We start from the raw sequence: 21,081 nt of genomic DNA on the forward strand, positions 1-21,081 counted from the left end.
TTTTTTAGTTCTTTCTAGATGATATGAGAAGGTGTAATACTCTCAAATTATCATGGTTTGAGTAGTTCATTAAGTGAAGAATAATGGCAGGACGAGGGAGGAAATATTTATATTGCCTTATTGATAATTATAGGGTTGTGTATGCAAGTATAATTTTACAACCATCTACATTTTCATTGTGTTGAATAGACATATACACACCATTCAACCAAAAACGATCATGAAGAGCAGTTCCACTACATTGAGGTTGAGAGAATTCAACATGTGAGAATGACAAAGTCCACATTGACCTAATAAGGTCAATCCCCAATGACAAAATAAATATATTTCTTTTAATTCACTGTACTCACTTGTGTTTTGAATCCATAATAATCCTATGTGCAATACCGTTAGCCGACCTCATCATATACTTGAGAAGAAAATCTCTGTACATCACTCGGCCATCTTTTCTCCTCAGTCCGCACCTAAAGAAAGAGAGAAAGAGGTAATTAAGTCTGCTTGATGACAACATACTGTAAGTTTCAGGTGAATGGATCCATCGTGTGGAGGTGTCATGGTGTAGGAGTTCAGTCACTTGACTCTTAAACCACGGGTCGAGGGTTCGAATCCCACCCGGCGCTTATGTCCTTTGACAAGGCACATATCAATGTTTGTCACTCTCCACCCAGGTGTTAAATGGGTACCCGGTAGGATGTGAATGTCAATGTGATTAGATTGGAATGCGTGGACCGATAAACAATTGCCTGGCCAGGATACTCCCCAGGGAGTAGAGATGGCGCACTTTATGTGTGGAACAGTGATGGATCGTATGACCGGGGTAATAATAATTATAATGTAAAGCACTTAGAAACCAACGTATGAAGCACTATATAAATGTAACTATTATTATTATCATATTATATATTTTCAGTGAAATAAATGGGTCCTCTGTCTAGGTGATGAACACCTAGATGTGTCATACTTATTTCCTCCACATAATCTATCTGCTTCTTTCTCTTCTCCTCTTCCTCATTTAAATTCTCTCTTCCTCTTCCCCTTGTCCCCTTCCTCTTTCCCTGTTTCATTTTCCCAGTTCCTCCTCCTTGTTTCTCTTCTTTATCTTCCTCTTTCTCTCCTCTTCCATCTCTCTTTCTTCCTCCTCTTCCTCTTCCTCCTCCTCCCCTCCTCCACCTTTTTGTTCTCCCAAATTCTTATTCTATTCATATTCTTCAGCACCTTCTGGAATTATAAAATGGCATTGGAGCTTCACAAGTATCATTTTCATCATTACAAGTAATGTACGCCTCATCCTCCTTACATCAAAGTCTTGAGGATGCTTACCCCCGTATCCCCCTGCCCCCAAACACACACACACTCACCAAAAATATAAAGTAATTAATTCATCTGCTTTTAGTTCAACTGGATATATACCCCCCCCCTCTAACAAACCAACTGGATATTCCCCTGAAACTTTTTGTTACCTTTCCATCATCATCTCAGCATCCACATATTGCATCTTGATACCGTAGTCACACAGAACCTTCCTGAACTGCTCAATGCCGAGGAGTCCATTCCCCGTATTATCTGCCATCTGGAATGAAGACATTAGGTTGTTGAACGGGTGCTCCAGCTGAAGAGACATGAAAACAAATACACAAAAATCAATTAATTGTGCATTAATCATTATCAATATATGATGGATTTATGAGTGGACTGTTTGATTAACATACTTGACATAGTGGAACCATCAATCCAGCCATTTTGTACCAATATTGCAAAAAGGAACAATGAGCAAGCAAAAAGGAAAAAAATAAATAAAAAGCAAAACTTGAACATTCTTATAATATTTTCATTCTGAACATTACAAATGATATCTAGATATTATCTTCTGATATAATTTTTCAAAACATATCAAAATTTTGGATTATGTTTTGGGAAGTATTATGTCAGGAAGCTGTATACAAGAAGGTAGAGCATATGTAAATATATGGCATGGAGGCAGAGGGGGGGGGCAGTTTGCCCCTCCCTTGTTCCATGGTTGGGTAGAGAATACCTGTTGATGGTAAATGCCTTATAAAGTATTAAAAAATAAAACAGGTGAAAACTACCTTCCAAAAAATCATCATTCTTGCCACCAACGCTCCACTTTTTAAATGTAATACAATCAACCTACTTTTCTGATGATGAAACCAATGACATCACTTGACAGTGCTCGTGCTGGTCCCATCCGACTGGTCAAATGCCTGCCGTTAGAGGGCGGTGTAGGGATCCGTGGTGATTCAGGAAAGTCCAACTCTTCTTCCTCTTGGATCTTTGGCTGTAAAAAATGAAAGAATCATGAAGGTGATATAAAATAAATACTACTGTTGATTTCTGAATACTAAGATAAAAGACATCAATAAAGGGAGAAATTAATTATAAATATGATAATGAAATAAACATTCTGAAAATCAACACAACTATATTTCAGGAATTTTGATCACAGGTTCAGCTTTATTAGATCAAAGCCATTAAATTCCAATTTAATGTGCTAAGTTTTGTCAATCTACACTACCCTTATAATAATTCACTTGCTCATTTAGTGCATTACTTTATCAGAAGTCTTTAAGTGCTCTACAATAATGCAACACGAACACTCTGGCATCAGCAGAACAGCAGTTTAATGGCTTCTACATGTCAAATAATGAATTAATATAAAAAAAACAAATTTCATATACTAGTATTCTAATAGTACAAAAACTTACAGTTGAAGGCAACTGAGATGATTTGTGCCGTCTAGATGGGGGCGCTGTTCGGGCTCTTGGGTTGTAGCGACCGTTGCTGTCTAATCCAAGTTGCATGAAAAACAAGGCACTATCCAATGCTCCAGTGTTTTCAACATCATACCTGAGATAAGAAAACATAAAATTATATTTCGACAAAGATCACAAATAATATAATTGAAAGCTCTGGTGTTTTTTATATTATATAAAAGAAAGAAATATAATTATATTTCAACAAAAGTCAAAAAAAATATCATTGAAGAACTAATAAAACATAAAATATACACAATTACCATAATCAACAAAATCCTGTATATTATGCACTTACTGATTATTAGTCATTCATTAAAATTCTCGAAATTTAACATGCAAAAACACAATGAGTAACTTGCTGTTTTGTAGCCTATTTTTAGACGTTTTCTCTCCTATTTTATATCACTTTTGCAGCTCTTTGGAAAAATGGCTGGAAAAAGGTGAATTTGTCCTTTAGTGTTTTCCATATGCGTTAATACATGAAACGGCCACAAAACAGCGAATTTTATCCACTCTTCACAACTTTTCTCACTCTGAAAGTAGCAATTAAGAATTGATTTTAGCTGGTAAGTGATAACCCCCAAACGATACAAGATATATCCCACCGCTGCCACCAAATGTTCATCACACTTGTTCTGTTTCATGAAAAGACTTTTCACAATTTTTATCAAACGAAACTCTGTTTTATCCAAGAGTTTTATCCAACAGCAACAAAACTTTCTCACTTGGAATTGCTTAACAAGTCTGAAAATCATCCGCAATTACCAGTCAGTCCGCAGCCCGTCCGAAAGTGCTCTATTTTATTCAGCGGTATGCATAGCCGTCCGTGGTTATGCATACGTAATGAGCTGTGAAGACGAACTTTCCGATCGGTGTTTTTTGCTCTTAGAATCGTTTATTCCTCACATAATTGGTCTTATTTTATAGATAAAACTTTGAAATTTCTGATCAGCTAAATAAAATGCACATTTAATGTATTTTCAAGACCGATATTTAGCTTAGAAAAAATGAGTTTTTTAAAGAAATATATGTGAATAAACAGAGCGCATTTTTGCATCGAAATCATACTTGCGTCAAATTGATATTATAATCAATATAAAGCGTAGACATTCTTATTTACGACTGAAAAAAAATTATGAAATTTCATGATGTAGCAAAGTCAGGAACCACAAAAAACCACGGCAATGTCCATCGCGAAATGATTGGAATTGTAGTAGAATTGCCGACGCGTTCTGATTGGTCAACAGCGGCGCACAGACTTACAACATTATATATATCTAAAAAAACCCAGAAGTAATACGGAAGAGATCGATGGCGAATTGCGTGAGCGCTATGTTTTGACGTGTGCAAGGACCCTGGTTCGAACCCACCAAATTGAGTTTTTTTTTTTTTTTTTTTTTTGGGGGGGGGGGGGGGTTGATGGGGATATGTTTATGCTTTTTCTTTAAATCGTATTCCTTCATCGTTCCTACCCAGCTTTATTCTCTTTTTACTTTCATATGAAGTTCTATTTAGGCCTGTATTTATTAAATCATGGAGCTATTATTAATAGCTCTATGATTAATTCTTACTTCTTCTTAATCACTGCTTTTGATTTTCAAGTTCTTGATTACACTTATTTGGGCAGGGGTGGGAAGGGAAGTGAGTTAAAGGTCAAGTGCACATCAACAAAAAAGTATTTGAATAAATAAAGAAATTTCCCTGTTTTTACACAAAACAGTTATATACACAAAACAATGGTATGCAAATAGAGTTGATTATGTCACTCACATCAAATTACTTTTTAAATTTTTGTTGCATTTTTATTATATAAATTTTAGCAAATTTGATGTAAAAAATCTTTCTCGAATCACAATAGGTTACATTTATGGAAACTACGAATGTTAATGGAGGAATTAAAATCCCTCTCAAAATTTGTTAATGAAAATTAAAATAAAATATACATGTCATGTACATGTATCAAACAAAAAAATACACAAGAAATTAGAGTGCGTGTGACATAATCGGTTCTGTAATTTGCACATTGACCAAGATGAGCATATAATTGTTTTATAAAATTAGGCAAATTTCTCAATGTCAAAATAGTAATTTTTTGAATTTTGAATCATAGTTTTTATAAAATTCTCTGCAATACTTTATTTTTCTTTAAATTCAAATTATTTTTTTGGTGGGGTGGACTTCTCCTTTACTCTTTGCTTGGAATAGGGAATGCACATTAATATTTATCCACGAACAAAATTGTCTAAACATATGCAAATCAGTAATTGGACACATGCTCACTTTCCTTTCATCCAGGCCACCCCCTCACATCCACCAGGTTTACAGTCTTATAACAAAAATTATGAATTAATTATAATACCATCACACCATAGCTCCATGATCACACAACATTCATACAGTGCTTCACAACAAATATTTCACTATTGTTCATATAATTACTGTGGAAAACAAAAACAAGGCGTAACCACATTCAAATACCATATAAAAGGACAAATATATTATACCTTTCGAAAAAAAAAAATTGTGAACATACATGGCACTTAACCTTCAGCACATTAGATAACATATAACAGAGTTGCTTGAGAACAAAATATAATTATGGGGCATTGCAAGAAACTTATGTTCAATTGCAAATCAACTACATGTTTGTGTTTAATCAAAGGACTTACCCTTAATTTTGGAATGTGTGATTGAGTAGAAAGTTTCTTGCAATGCATCAAAAATGTTCTTTGGTTTTGAATTGTGAATTTTTATTTTTGTCAAGCTGTATTCCTGTCCAAGTCAGTATTCTTAGTCCTCCCCAAAACTGTGCTCTAATTTTTTTGTTTCCAATATCGATAAAGATCAATTTTCTGTTGTATCATTATCAGTCCAAAATTTGCAAACGAAAAAAGGGCTTTGTCCAAATCATGGTCTGACCATTATAGTACATGATGGAATCTCCCAGAATGAAGTAGCAAGCAGAGACCAGAGTCAGAAAGTATGCAGATCTGTGTGTAGAAGAGACAAAAAAGAGAGAAATAGTCTAAATTATTCAAAGTATGAATTATGTTACATGTAAGTCAATTAAGAGACTAACTAAGTACTGTCTGTGACAGACACAATTTTTTTATTTGAACAAAATGGTTTATAAATACTACTGAGTACGGTAGTACCAGACTTTTTACTTTGACTTTAAACTGTTTATAGTCTCTAGAGTAGACTGTCTGAGCTAATCATCATTTAATTCTTAACCGCAGCCTGGGGCAAAAATCATCATGGGGCTCATCTTCGACTAATTAAGAAAAAAGGTTAACAATTTTCAACATAAATCAAGAAATATCTCAATCTATAAAAACTTGATGGAATTCGGAAACCTGATAATCATTTGAATAAAACTTTAGAAGGGATCTACTTATTAAGCTTCGTTTATATTAAGTCTTAATAAAAAAAAAAAACAAGTCCACCGTCCACAGTCAGAAATATAATGCGAGCCATCTGCCATCATTACAGAAGTTTCAACGTATGGGACCAAAGGCGAAATTCTACCAACCCGCGACGAACGTAATTTTGGCATTATTTCGCGCCATCGTGGAGTGAACGAGAAGGTTACTTCCGGGTAAAACGTAAATTTCTTGATTTTTAGGGTATCATTTTCTCTAAAATAAAAATACAAGGTGAGTTTGCGTCAAGTTGGTTCTGACATATTTTGAATAGTGACTTTTCTTCTTTCTAAAAAACCCCGATCGAAACAATTTGGTTATGTAGCAAAGTCAGGAACCAAAAGTGAAATTCCGACTACAAAATCGCGGTTAAAATATTACTAAAATAAGCATCAATTAAAGAGGTAAAAATGGTAGGTTGAAAATGTCGAAATATGGACAATTATATACCAAAATGTAGATGAAGGTCTTGAAAATAACTTACCACAATTCGTTTCGACGTAAACTGAAGTTAGCGACCAGTACAGAGCTATAACTTCAGCCCCTCCAATTCAGTGGGAAAATCAAGCCAAATTGATCGCACGTTTTCCTTCGGAGACCGCTAGAGGGCCGCTGAATAAATCTCCGTGAATATGCTCATTATCGCGCGAGCTGCGGTCTGACTGTTACCCTTTCCCTCCATGAAATAGGTGTTTTCCATTGCCAAAAATAGCTAGGGTTTAAAATGTCTGAAATTCAGGACTGCATCTGAAAAGTGGCATCCCTGCTTTCTGATGAAGTTCTAAGCCATCATAATTCATGCATTTTTATCTAATCCACCTGTTCAAAACTTGCAAATTAGAACATAATGTCATTGACAGTGTCAAACATAAATCAAAGGAGAGCGACTAGCTGTTACTCCAGAATATTAACAGCTACCTGGTTTTAAAACAAAGGTTGTCATGCCTGGGCCTAGTCTAACAAAGATTAGAATGATCGGTCCGATCAACCTCAAGTGTATGGAATTCCATCGATGTCGTATTTTTTCTACAGAAAATTTGCACAATGCCCTTCGTAAAAAGAGAAGCACGCAGAATTTTCAAGAAAATTATGAATGTATGAATATACATCATATCTGGAAAATATACTAAACAAAAACATGCATTAGATATGTTGACGTTGCTGGCTTTCGATAATTGTGGATGATTGGATCAATCGTTTTTTAAGACGGGGCCTTTGTCTGTTAAGGATTTTAGAATGCCTACCTTGTCCATAATTTAATCATCTCCTCCTCATCGAGATGCGCTCCTAAGAGAGCTAGACATTCCTGGACTTGGACACCAAGAACAGTTCCTCCAGGCTCAAAGCAGGCTGGGGCTAGGTAGTTCCTCAAGTTAAAATCACTGGAAAAAAATGATAATAATTATAATATTTATAGGCCTACTGATGAAAATATCAATATTACTAATAACTATAATAAAGATAATAATTATAATATCAATACTACTATTACTTCCAATAATAATAACAATGAAAAAAATTATAGAAACAAACTGAGTAGAAATAGCAAAAACATCAACTATGGCCATGATATTACTATGACTACTACAAGTCTACTATAGTCCACTACTAGTCTATTACTTCTTCTACTACTCCTACTACTACTACTACTACTACTACTACTACTACTACTACTACTTCTATTACTACTACTACTACTAATTTTGCTGCTACTACTGCTACTATTGCTACTACTACTGCTACTACTACTACTACTACTACTACTACTACTACCACTATTGCTACTACTACTACTACTACTAATAAGACAGTATTAAAGGAGAATGAAACTCTTGGAGCAAGTTAGTTTTTGTGAAAGCAGAAAAATCAAAGAATAAGATCAACAAAAGTTTGAGTAAAATAGGACTAGCAATAAAAAAGTTATGAGCATTTGAATGTCGAGATCACTAATGCTATTGAGATCCTCCCATTGGCAATGCGATCAAGATCTGTGATGTCACATACGTACAACTCTCCCATTTGGACACTGAAAATATACCCCAAAATGTCTCTTTTTGCTCATTCTAATCGTATGACAAATGATTCATCAATGATATAATGTTGTGAAACCTCTGTACTTGTCATCTCATAAAGAGAACACCTCACCTTGTGATAGACTCTATAAAAGTGAGAATATAAGTGAAATAAGTACTAAAGTAATGAGGGAGTTGTACGTGTGTGACATCACAGATCTTGGTCGCATTGCCGATGGGAGGATCTACATGGCATTAGTGATCTCAATATTCAAATGCTCATAACTTTCTTATTATTCATTCATCTTCCTCAAACTTTCAAAAATATGTTTCTTTGATTTTTCTCTTTGATATTGATTCAGCTGGTTTCAAGGGTTTCATTCTCCTTTAATGATATTAAAAATAACTTCTTGTTTATCCAGGGCATCCACTTAATAATCTAGCTTCTCATTTCTTGGAAACCCTTATTCTTGTACATGAATACAAAAGGCTATATAGTTACCTATGCTTGCACTTCTCTTTTAGCAATGCATTTCCGTATACTGCAGTACATTTCTGAAGCGGAACGGCCCGGTTTTTATCACGCAAGTGCTCCTCAAGGTTTAGCTTACGTCTTTCTGCCGCTACACGCTTTTTTGCTACGGGACTCATCCACTCGCGCTGAACGACCTGTAAGCGGAAACAAAATGGCAGAAGTACTTAATAACCCATTGAGCTATAAAAATTTCAAAAGTTTTAATTCATCTGTTTACACTCTTTAAATTGGTAACAATCATTTAATATTCTTTACCTGTTACATAATTTGAAAAAAACATTCAATTATGGACATTACAGAATTTAAGATGATCAAAAATTACAAGGTTTCATTTAAACGTTGCCAAATAGCATTATAAAAAGTGATTTATTGTTTTCAAGACAATTATCAATTTAGAAAACATAATGATTATCTTTTTATTAAATGTTGTATATTTGCTTTAATTTCAATTAGAATTTAGGATCAACCAAAGTTGCATTATGAATCCTACTTAAAGACATTTTCAATCTAGAGAGCATAATGATCAGTTTCAGTTAACCATTAAAAAAAAATTAAATGTGGTATATTAGCTCTAATGTTAATTTCAACTTAGTTTCAACCAAAGATGAAAGAAAAATCTTACTTCTGTGTTACCAATTAACATTTTCAACAGTGATTTGTTGTTTCAAGACATTATCAATATATAGAGCATAATGATTAGCTTCAGATAAACATTTTTTTATGGAATGTGGTATAATAATTTCAATTAGAAATTAGGATCAACCAAATATTAATTATAAATCTTACTTCTGTATCCTTGAAGCATCCAATAAAATCATCGAAAGTGAGAGTGTCATCTTTCTCCAACCCAAGTCTGCAAGAAAAAAAAGGAAAGGAGTATTTAATGACAAGGAAAGTTTCACCTGACATGGAAATTTATAAAAATGAATGAAGAAAGACATGTTATGCACCATTTATATATGGCTGCCATCATTATCAAGCCTAATCGCTCATGATGGCGGTCACGTGCATTCCTTTAGGTCATCATTCTGTTAGATAAATAACACATTTTTTAAATATTTATTTTCATTGCTTACATTATGAATATTGTATTATTGATTTTACCTATGTTGTATATTCATCTGACGTGAATGCAGAAATAAAATTAAAGGACAAGTCCACCCCAGCAAAAAGTTGATTTGAATAAAAAGAGAAAAATCCAACAAGCATACACTGAAAATTTCATCAAAATCGGATGTAAAATAAGAAAGTTATGACATTTTAAAGTTTCGCTTAATTTCACAAAAAAGTTATATGCACATCCTGGTCAGTATGCAAATGAGGAGACCGATGACGCCATTCACTCACTATTTCTTTTGTATTTCATTATATAAAATATCCTTAATTTCTCCTCATTATCAAGTGAAACGATGATTAATTCCTCCCTGAACATGTGGAATTGGCATTGTTTAATATAATACTATATGGTTCGGTCAACTTGGTCCTTATTGTCAAATCTGTAAAAAATGAAATATTGTATATTTCAAACAATAAAAACAAAAGAAATAGTGAGTGATGGACATCATTGACTGACTCATTTGCATGACACTGAGTTGTGCATATCACTGTTTTGTGAAAAATAAGCGAAACTTTAAAATGCCACAACTTTCTTATATTTCTTATTTTACATCCGATTTTATGAAATTTTCAGTGTTATGCTCGTTTGATTTTTCTCTATTCATTCCAATCAACATTTTTCTGGGATGGACCTTTAACCAATCAATCATATATTTCAAACCAACCAGTCATGTCTAAATCTTCAACATTGGATATAAGCTTTAACACTGCATTGTATGGAGATTTTCCAGGGCCCTTTTGAGCATTTCAGGGGCTAAATCACCCCTTTCTCACAAAAAGAAAAAATACCCACTTCTTACCTGTGTAAAAGCCTTGCTACATCTTCATGCGTGATGTATCCTACCAGAGGGTAGAGGATCTGACCCATTGCGCTCTTTGACACACGGCCTTTGCCCTGTGGGTCGTGACCTTTGAACATCTGTCGGAGGCCATGGTAACCCGAAGCGAGTTTGACCTTCAAAACCTGGATCAGCTGAGGGGAATAAAATCAAGATGGGTGATTTGATTTATTTTATTTTAAAGATAAATGAAAGCTAATAGTTGCAATAAATACTGATTTCATGAAAAAATCTGTAAAACCAAGGTTAACTGTCACCATATCATCCTAGATATAGATCTGGTAGAATTACATTTATAAACCAAACTTTGCAAAATCATGAAATCTAACATGAGAACTGATCACACCAAAGATCACAAACACATATCAACACATATGGAACAGTGTATTATTGGTATTATTGCAGGGAAAAAGACCTGACAATTTTTCCGCAGAATCCTGAGGCACATATTATTCATACAGAGTTGCCAAGTAGTACCAATTTTCAGTAATTAGTACGGAAAAATGAGAATGATATTGATGGTTTCATGCAAATTACTGATTTCTAAAATTTCAGTTTCATGTGAGGTCCTATGATATTTCTTTGAAAACGCTGATTTCCTCACCAAAATATTTTCAGCTTTTAAAGTACTAAATTGATCTTTTTCAGGTTGGCATTTAAGCAAACATTTGGATTGTCATTTTATTGGATTCTGTACGAACTTGTTTTGATATCGTACCACAAACTAGCATTTATCTTTAACCCATAATAGGTGGAAAATAGGCTATTTTCCAGTAAATGGATATGATATCCTCTCCAGTGATGAACAATATGAAAAACACAAAACGCATTCATGAAAACAACCCAAATACTCCCTTAGCAACATTGGCGGCAGAAGCCAAAAAATTTAGGGGGGGACCACCAAAAAATTTTGACAAGCAAAAAAAAAAAAAAAAAAAGGTTATCAACAAAAGATTAAGGGGGGATCGTCCCCCCACCTCAAATTTAGGGGGGGACAGGTCCCCCCCCCCCCGCTTCCGCGGCCTATGCTTAGCAATGACCCCTAAGGGCATTTGCATCCCGCTCTCCAGATTCTCTCCGAGCAGTTCATGAAACATAAATACCATTCATCACCACTCAGACAACACATAAGGATCACAAAAGCCTGGGATGACCACCCTTTTCAAAGTGGGAAGAAAGCTTTTATTGACCGTTCTGTTTGCATGAATAGAGTAGCATGACCCTATTAATTGTTTGGCATGTATTGATTTTTTCACTCTTTCTACTGGACATTTCCCCTTGAGTCTTTATGGATGGTGGTATACTCATGGACAGAATGGCTTTTGAGGTTTTGCGAGCCTCTTTTGTGATTTTATATCAAGGAAACTCATTTAAACTTCTTTACCTCCATGAATTTCTTGCCAAGATTTTCATAATTTTATTTTTTATTTATATTCAAATTCCGGGGGGAGGGGGGGGGGGCACTCAACTATATTGCTGTACACACATGCGACCAAATAAGAGTGTAAAAGGGTACTTTTTGCTGGTCATGGCACATCCTGCGTGTGATGCATTTAGGGTGTGAACTGTTAAACAGGCCAAAATCGGGCAAAAATGGTATGGTTGTAGGGTAAAACACATATATATTTCATGGGTCATACTTGTTGAGGGGGCAAGATTGTCATAAATACTTGAACAGGGTATAGATTTGATTAATGGTTAAACTTGTTAAAAGTGGGTTTGTGAAGCCTGTGGTCTGTGTATAACAATATTGTTGAGTGCCCCCCCCCCCCCTGGGTTCAATTTGAAAATAGGTGAAATATTAAAGTATACTCATCAAAAAGTCTAAATAAGAACAATGTGAATTCACAATTGTATAGATATAAAAATATCAGATAAAATGAATGTAGAATTTAGTTTATTTCTGATCTATTATCAGGGCAGCCCGTCCACCAATTAGTGATCTTCCATGAGGCCCTGCTGATAATAAACATATATCACAGCTGCCAACCTTAATTTGAAATCATCTTATTCTTTATTTCTTTTGTCCTATTTTCAAGCCTAAAATACTATTTTCTTTAAAAGTTTGAAATACATATCAAAGGTCATCACTCTTAGAAGTTTCAAAAATCCTATTTCTAGGGGGGGATTATTTGTCACTTTCCCCACTAAAATCATATCAAATAGGATAAAATCATACTAATTGGCGGCTCTGATATTTACATCAATATTCAGAGATTTATTTGAATTGTCCAGAATATTTTCTCTAAAATGTATATTTATACAGATTATTAATTAAGAAAAACAACTTTTGGATTTCAATATCACAGTTGTTCATGAATTTACACAAAAAGTCTTTTGAAACATGGGAGGAAGGGGGGGTCTTCAAATACCAACCTCATCTGGATCTCTTGAGTATCGAGTGGCATACTCCGAACTGTTAGGTACCTTGGCCGATTTAGCTCGTCTCTCTCCAGGTCCCTGCTCATGTGCTACAGAACAAAACAAAAAACAAATCTGTTTGATATATCAACTATTTCTTGTTTTTACGATTAATATACATTTTCAAACACTACAAGAAAAAGAAAAACCAAAACAATTTAGTTAAGCAACTTGGGCACTGAATGGTGAACTTGAGCCACTATTAATAATATCTTTGTATGACTTTCTTTCTTTATAAATCTCAAACTTACAGCCTTTTTAATTGCATCATCACAATTTTGTTGCATTTTCATGGATTTACTGAAGGTATACAACAAAAATTACTAGAAACATCAAAAGGTTTAGATCAACTTTTCCCAAGATTCTGAAGAAGAAACAGATAAAACCTCCCATTATTGATCCACAAATAACCAGTTAAGGATGAATATGAACATGTTTTTATCAACAGTGTTCATTGAAACTTCAAAGAAAGAGAATGAGAGTATAATTAGGCCTTGCTGACAACATTACCTGGGGGCCATGTCATCATCCTTGAATGTTTCTGCTTCTTTGACCGTTGATTTTCCTTCCCTCCTTCCCTTAGAGGAGGAAGATTATTATCAAGTTCGTCCCATGCATGGAGGCCAACAACGGAGGCTCGACTAGCCGGGGCTAGCGGGGGAGTTCTCACCTCTCTCCCCATCGCGTTCTGGCCGGAACCCAAGCTCATTACAGAATCCGGGCGATTGGATCCGATAACATTCAACGATTTTCGATCTCCAAGACGAGACATTGGGTGTTCGATGTTGGGAAGATTTGGAGGCTTGAATCCAGATGCATTTCGCTGGTTATTTGCAATCCCCGTCGCCATTTTGGCAAATTAAATGCAATATTTTTTGACAAAATCAAAACTCAAAAAGCGAGATTTTCTCCTCGCTCCTCGCTTCGCTCAATCATTCCTCACAAAAAACAGAGATTGACTTCAAAAATCCGTAAACACTGTCCTAGGCTTCTGTATTTGACATTTATCCAGACATTTTCCTGTTTAGTATTCCCTTTTCAGCAATATCATCACAAAATATCACAGATAAGGAGGTGTATATAATTGCCAGATAACGATATATCCAGCCGCTGTGGTAAATATTTACTATAAAACAGCCAAATCGGCTTACAATAGGGATTGTACGTACATTAGCGAGGCTTTGCGGTTCGATCACCTCCATAAAGAAAATCTACAAGAAGCTTGGACTCTTCTATTTTAAAAAGGGGTATATATTAATACGCTATGGTCAAAATCATTTTCAATATCTTAATCATACACCTAATTATTAGTAAAAAAATTATCAATATTATGTAAAAACAAATTATAAATTTAATTAATCAATTCATATTGCATTTTAGAAGGATTAAAAATGTTAAAATTGAGATAAATTCCCCTTCTCTAAAGTGAACGAATCTTGTTGTCACTTGGTTACCGAAATGGCAACACGACTACCACAGCACGTGTGGACAGGTGTATTAGGGGTGGGTACGAGTGTAAATGGACTTTCAAGGAGTTTATATATTCGATTAATTTTTCATGGTCAGGCCCTAACCACTGAGAAGGAAATGGGAGGCCCATTATCAATTTCACAACATATTCATGAGAAAAATATGGTTACGGCCATTATTATGAAAACGGATATACATCGGTTATCTTGAAAAATCATTGAATTAATAATGTACGAAACGTCTGCATCCAATTGCCAAGGTTTTCCAATTAAGCCCCTTTCAAATGAGCGTCAACGCAGTTTGCCTTTTTGTGAACTTATTCTTTTCAAATGTATTTTTTGTTCAGGGGCGGAAATCTCTCCCAAAAGGTAGGGGGGACACAGAGGCGGATCCAGCCTTCGCCAATAGGGGGGGGGGGCGGAAATTCGTTTCAGCCATATTTTCCCCGATCGGCAGCTCGAAGATGATTTGTGTTTATTTCTTTGAAGGGGTAGTCCTCATTAGTCACTTCTTAGCTTTATTCTTATAAATTCATACATAATATCATAATCCTTATTTATGTGATGCGAGCACGAAGCGCGAGCTAATTTTTTTGAAATTTTATGTGTTTTTTCCTAAAATTTGAACATTCTAGGCAATGTTTGTTATCCTGAAAAAAATGTGTATGCAACTTAATAATTACTACGAACGCAAAGCGCGAGCAGAAATGAACTGATGGAAAATATACCTGTTAAACTGCGTGCAGTTAGCATTTAACAATCAAATAATGCGAGCGCGAAGCGCGAGCTGATATTTTTTTTGACATTTTCACCTAAAGAATGGAAATTCTAAGCACTTTTTGTAACTCAAGCAGAACAGGTATATAAGTAGACAATTCATGCGAGCGCGAAGCGCGAGCGGAAAATTTCGAGATTTAGTCCTATAATATTTACTTAACGAGACACTCTAGTCATGTTTTGTAAATCATGAAAAGAATGAGTATTAATAATGTGAGCGCAAAACGCGAGCAGAAAATTTTTATATACGTTTTGAACTGGTACCTGTTGAAAAGGTACCTGGTAAGGACTGCTTGCACTTATAGCCATGAAGGCGTTACATATTTCAACAATTAAAAAATGCGTGCGCGAAGCGCGAGCTGAAAAATTTATAAAATTTATAAAGAAAGAATGGAAAATTTTAATCAATTTTTGTAATCGTGAACAGGATACCTATATAATTCAACAATTGATGCGAGCGCAAAGCGCGAGCAGAAAAAAAAAATTATATAGTGGCACGAAAGATCCTTTTTATTTTCTAAGTCTTCCCCTCATCTTATTTTATGCACTCGTCGTCCTTCTCTTCTTTTTCTCCTCTCTTTTCCCTCCTTTTTTCCTTTTTCCTTCTTTCTTTCCCTTTTTTTTTGCTCCGCCAATAGGGGGGGGGGGCCTCGGCCCCCCTGGATCCGCCTATGGGGGACAAGGGGCGGGAAAATTTGACAAGCAAAAAAAAAGGTTATCATCCAAAAGTACGGTCATCTCGTCCCAACTCGTCCCAAAATACATGTTTTATTTCGATTTAGAATGATGTATTCTTACCATCATAAAAGACACAAAATAGTAGGGGGACATTTGATATTGTGTCCCCCCTACCATTTTGAGTAGGGGGGACACGTCCCCCCTGTCCCCCCTGGGATTTCCGCCCATGTTTTTGTTGTATTGTTAATTGGGGTGATGTTGGGTTTGGGGGAGGGGTGGGTGTTCCTTCAACTTCAAGAAATCATAGATTAAGTCCATGACCGGATTCAAGAATATATTTGAAATAAATATATAAATGTGTAAAGTTATACATGTACAACAGCTTTGGCAACTCTTTTATTTAAATATTGTAAAGAAATGGATGAAGAGAACAATGGTAGGCGTAGCTTAAATCAAGCTTCCCCAGAGCTATCTACCCTTTGGAAAAATTGGTGATGCCGAAAAAATGTCTCTGCCGGGAATCGAACCCGGGCCCCCAGCTTTGAACGCCGGTGCCTTAACCACTAGACCACAGAGACGGGTTAGTGGCTAGGGCGACCCCGATCCGATTGACCGTCAGATTGACAGATTTTCGACACTTCGAAACCCACCTTCACCCGACAAAGGAAATTATAATTGGTATAGTGTCGAAAATCTGTCAATCTGACGGTCAATCGGATCGGGGTCGCCCTAGCCACTAACCCGTCTCTGTGGTCTAGTGGTTAAGGCACCGGCGTTCAAAGCTGGGGGCCCGGGTTCGATTCCCGGCAGAGACATTTTTTCGGCATCACCAATTTTTCCAAAGGGTAGATAGCTCTGGGGAACCTTGATTTTAATAAGCTACGCCTACCATTGAAATAAATATATATTTATATAAAATTACTGTAGCTTGTCTGTGGTCTATATTATGGTTGTTCCACTTTATATGTTTGTCATTTTGCCTCCGACGAAGATTCTGCTAGGATCGAAAGCTTAGGCCCCTTTTGACTTTCTAATATATATATATCTTAACATTATTTTTTTTTAATTTAACGTTTCAAACGCGTAAGTGCCCATTTACCTCGATGCTTAGGCGATCCATGGGAAAGAAGGGAATAAGAAGAAAACAAAATAAAAAGAAGGAAATAATTAGAGGAAGAAAAGTTGAGAAACATAAGGGGAGGGGTAGATAATTCTAAAAAAAGAATATTACAAAAGCTTGCTGATCGCCCGCTTCACGAAAGGAATCAAGAGGATTTCAAATCAATATACAAAATAAAGATTTTGTCCACTTTTCATGTTTTCACTTTTTTGGGTGAGATATATGCATCATGCACATGTGTACAGATGGGGGAGGTACTTCGGGGTTATTGACCCTAAAATGGACCCTCATAAAAAGAGAATTTGATAATTAAAAAGTCAAAAAGTTTTGCTCACTCGCTTAGCTCACTCGAAACTTTTTTGTACAAACTTTTCTCTATCTGACATTTCTGGCCCCCTCAATTCTTTGCTCATTTCCATGGTTACGCTACTGGTGTCATGTTTATGATTACAAAAGAGTGGTTAAAATCTTTTTATTTTCAGGTCTGAATCTCGCATAAAGACATAATTTCTTCGTGATTTTGATTGAGGTTGGTTCCATGACATTTGCTCCGGCGACAATTGCTCCGCTGTAAATTCCACACATAAATGGGTTCCAACTTCAACCCTGGATTTAACACTATATTAATACCAGATGCTGAACTTAACCCACTTAACCCTATAAACCTAACACAAAACCCTATTGCAACCCTAACCCTATATCTTATACGAAATATAAACCCGGTGCAATTGTCGCAGGAGAAAATGTCGTGTCACCTTTTATTGTACTAGTCAAAAGTTCCCTTTTAGGGTCAATATATAAAAATATATTTAGCTCTCGCTTCGCGCTTACATTATTTGTATTTTTGTCATGTATTTCTACAAACAGTCCTATAACCTTGTCCCTTTTCAGGCAGGTCAGTATAAAAAAAATCAGTTTCTAGATAGGCAGGCATCACGATTACAAAAAGTGCTTATAATGTTCATTTTCAGGTCTTAATCTCTGAAAATGTAAGCTGATGCTTCGCATTCGCATTCTTGTTTACTGACATTCTTATTCTCTTCATGATGTACATGCATGCGTTTCTTTGCGGGTTACTATTGTCTGAAAGTATAGGTGTTTCTGCATTATTTATTTTTAAAAATGATTAAAAGTTCACAATAATGATAAAAATAAACGAAATACAAAAGCATTGGCCAATTACAAACGTGAAGTTTACATAATAATAACAATAGATAAGATAAATTTCACACAAACAGGCACAAATAAACCGAATGCAGTGGCCAGCTTTCGTAAGGAAAAAAAATTTGAATGAATGGCAGCTCGCGCGTAGCATTATTCATTTACTGTGGGAAACGGATACTGTTCATGAGTGCGAAAATTGCTTGTCAGCTCGAGATTATTGAAATGCGTGTATTAATTTTCCCGTTCCCGGGCCCCTGAAATGACAATGATGACGTTATTATGGTCATCACAAGGTTTCCTTGACGATATATACCTTATCAAATAAAGTTCATTAGTCTATCGCGATGCTACGGGTAATTACTGTGGCAAGATATTCGGCTTATCATGACGTAATGCGTAATTTTTCCGGCAGCTGGCAAAACGCATGCGTAGTGCAGTTTGCTTTAATCGTAAACTCATTGTGACGTCACGTTTCTGAAATACATACACGCGCTGATGATGTTGACAACGTTATTTTGACAAAAGTTTTAAACAGAATAACAATGTAGGTCTATAATAGGTCTATATTACAGTATTAATATAGGCTTATGTAGTCGTTTATTTATCAGGGAGAAAAGTAAATTCAACTTGCAAAACCATAGGACACTAATCTGGTTTGTTTTGTTTTTTCAATTTGAAAAAAAAATAAATAAATAAAGATGCAGCAGCAGCCAGCACTACAACCTCCACCACCATATGCGCAACCACAACAAGCAAATCAACAATATACCTATGTGCAACCTCAACCACAACCACAGCAAGGATGTTGTAGTGGATACTCAGAAACATACAACATCAGAGCAGGTGAGTTGATCCACTATATGGTAACCATGGCAACGGGGTCTCAATAATTCAATCATGTTAAAGTTTTGTTTGAAGATATGAATCAGTACATCTTTTTTTTTATATGACATATTTTCTGAAGTTGGGTTTGTAGTTTAAGTATGGATAGCCAATTGTTACATAAATGACTAACAGTAGAGAATATTTCAGCTCATTTGGCTCTCAAATCATTCATAAATTGTCTAGGAATTATAAATAGATGATTGTCTTCGCCATCGATGAATCAGGAAAGAGCACATTAAACATAAGAAACATACAACATACAACAATCAAAATTTTGACAATTTTGGCTTCCCATAATTTCAGCATTGGGGCTTGTAGATAGAATTGCAATTAGGATCATTGATGACTGCATACATCATATTTCCGACTTTCGTTTAGCGATAGGCCGTTGACTAACCACATCTGCTCTTTCGGTCATAATTACGTCACATTTTCTGTCGTAAGATATGTGAATATTAGAAACTTGTAGATTAAACCACTGGTATACAGATGGGGGGCTTGGAGCCATTATCAAAAGGGGTAATATAACTTATAAGATGCTTGAATATGAGATCAAATTCTAATACAACATAAGATATTTTTTCTGAAAAGGTCGATTTTTTTTGCTTGCCCACTTCGCTTTCTCATGACTTTATTGAAATGTTGTCACGCGTGCCATGCAGTGCCCCTCGAAATTTTTGGCTGATTTACGCCACTAATGGTCTTCTATAGGAGTAGCCATAATGGCCCGAATTCTCGGCTAACTTAGCCCATGGGTTAAATTGCGTCATTTGGCCCACCGGGCTAAATTTTGCATTTCTCGAAGCTCGGCAAACTAAGCCTGGGTTAAGTTAGCCTCCCTTTGACATGTTTGAGAATTCGGGTCAATAATGATTGCTTGTACGACCACGATTGTTCTCTTGCCTTTTTCTTTCTAAAGGTCGTACTACCGGCATCATCCAGCTTATTCTCGGTATCGTCATCGTCGTCGTCAACGTTCTCACCTTCGTTTACGGTCACATGGGCTACCCGAACGAAGGGTCACCGATTGGGATCGGCATCTTCTTCGCCATTCCTTCGGGCATTATCGGAATCACATCGAAATCCCGACGCAACTGCGTCATCATCGCGTATCTTGTCATGTCAATCTTGTCCACCGTCAGCGGGTTTGGAGGCGTGGTCACCGAGGGCTTGGCGGCGGGCGTGTTCTCCTACGAGTACGTCTGCTTCTATACATTCTGCTACTTGGATACTTTCGACGTCGCCATCATCCTCCACGCCGTCGGTGCTGTCCTTCTCCTCATCGAAAGCATCGTCGCTATCGTTGCCTCGGTGTATTGCTGCAGAGGGTTGAAATGTTGCCAGGGGTGTTGCTGCCATGGCGATGACACGGGCAACTCGTCGGCAACGCCAGGAGTAACTGCAACATCTGTACACTATCCACAACAACCACAAGGGGTGGTCGCTTATACCCAACCGGAAACTTTTGTTGTAAAAACAACAACACCCGTCTGACTTATCGAGGAACAAAATTTCGCCGAAACATATATTTGGTCTTTGCATGTTCGCTTCTTTCTGTTTAACAGAATTGAAAAAAAATCATAACCCCTTTTTCAGTAAACTTTGTAAATGTGAAATGATGATCTAATTGTAATTTTGTTTCATCTTCAGCCCCCTAAAAAATGTTCCGCCCCCCCCCCCCCCTCCCCTTGTAATAGAATTTCCATGTATTCATTGCATAAAATATCGAAAATGGCTCCAAAACAGAGACGCAGAGTTTGAGAGAACTATATTTTCCGTCTCTATATAATATCATGGACCTAGTGTCATAACATGATGGCGTCAAATCCACCTGAAACCCTATTGTAGAATTATTAAATCAAATAATGA

The 21,081-nt window shown here is 36.1% G+C and overlaps 2 protein-coding genes across 2 annotated transcripts in view; one reads left to right on the top strand and one right to left on the bottom strand.

Annotated features, from left to right (window-relative positions):
* Nucleotides 1-14,286, bottom strand: part of LOC129283110 (EF-hand calcium-binding domain-containing protein 6-like) — a 29,619-nt gene extending 15,333 nt beyond the window's left edge. Inside the window, exons 1-10 of the mRNA XM_064114027.1 lie at nucleotides 13,630-14,286; nucleotides 13,075-13,169; nucleotides 10,660-10,832; nucleotides 9,530-9,596; nucleotides 8,711-8,877; nucleotides 7,441-7,578; nucleotides 2,724-2,865; nucleotides 2,153-2,296; nucleotides 1,461-1,609; nucleotides 351-464 (exon numbers count right to left, since the gene is read on the bottom strand). Of these exons, the coding sequence (XP_063970097.1) occupies nucleotides 351-464; nucleotides 1,461-1,609; nucleotides 2,153-2,296; nucleotides 2,724-2,865; nucleotides 7,441-7,578; nucleotides 8,711-8,877; nucleotides 9,530-9,596; nucleotides 10,660-10,832; nucleotides 13,075-13,169; nucleotides 13,630-13,969 (1,529 nt within the window). The 5' untranslated portion in view covers nucleotides 13,970-14,286. The remainder of the gene's footprint in view (nucleotides 1-350; nucleotides 465-1,460; nucleotides 1,610-2,152; nucleotides 2,297-2,723; nucleotides 2,866-7,440; nucleotides 7,579-8,710; nucleotides 8,878-9,529; nucleotides 9,597-10,659; nucleotides 10,833-13,074; nucleotides 13,170-13,629) is intronic.
* Nucleotides 14,287-18,671: 4,385 nt separating this feature from the next.
* LOC129282635 (uncharacterized) lies at nucleotides 18,672-20,706 on the top strand. The gene is made up of 3 exons (XM_054918513.2): nucleotides 18,672-18,680; nucleotides 19,026-19,170; nucleotides 20,132-20,706. Exons 1-3 carry the CDS (start codon nucleotides 18,672-18,674, stop codon nucleotides 20,704-20,706), a joined length of 729 nt encoding a protein of 242 aa, XP_054774488.2.
* The last annotated feature ends 375 nt before the right edge of the window (nucleotides 20,707-21,081 follow it).

Source organism: Lytechinus pictus, chromosome 19 (assembly GCF_037042905.1).
Source record: "Lytechinus pictus isolate F3 Inbred chromosome 19, Lp3.0, whole genome shotgun sequence".
Lineage (NCBI taxonomy): Eukaryota > Metazoa > Echinodermata > Echinoidea > Temnopleuroida > Toxopneustidae > Lytechinus > Lytechinus pictus.

Bases quoted from the DNA above. Each gene is read 5' to 3' on its own strand.
- LOC129282635 (XM_054918513.2), top strand. The intron at 19,171-20,131 runs GTGAGTTGATCC...TTCTTTCTAAAG, and splicing joins AACATACAACATCAGAGCAG to GTCGTACTACCGGCATCATC.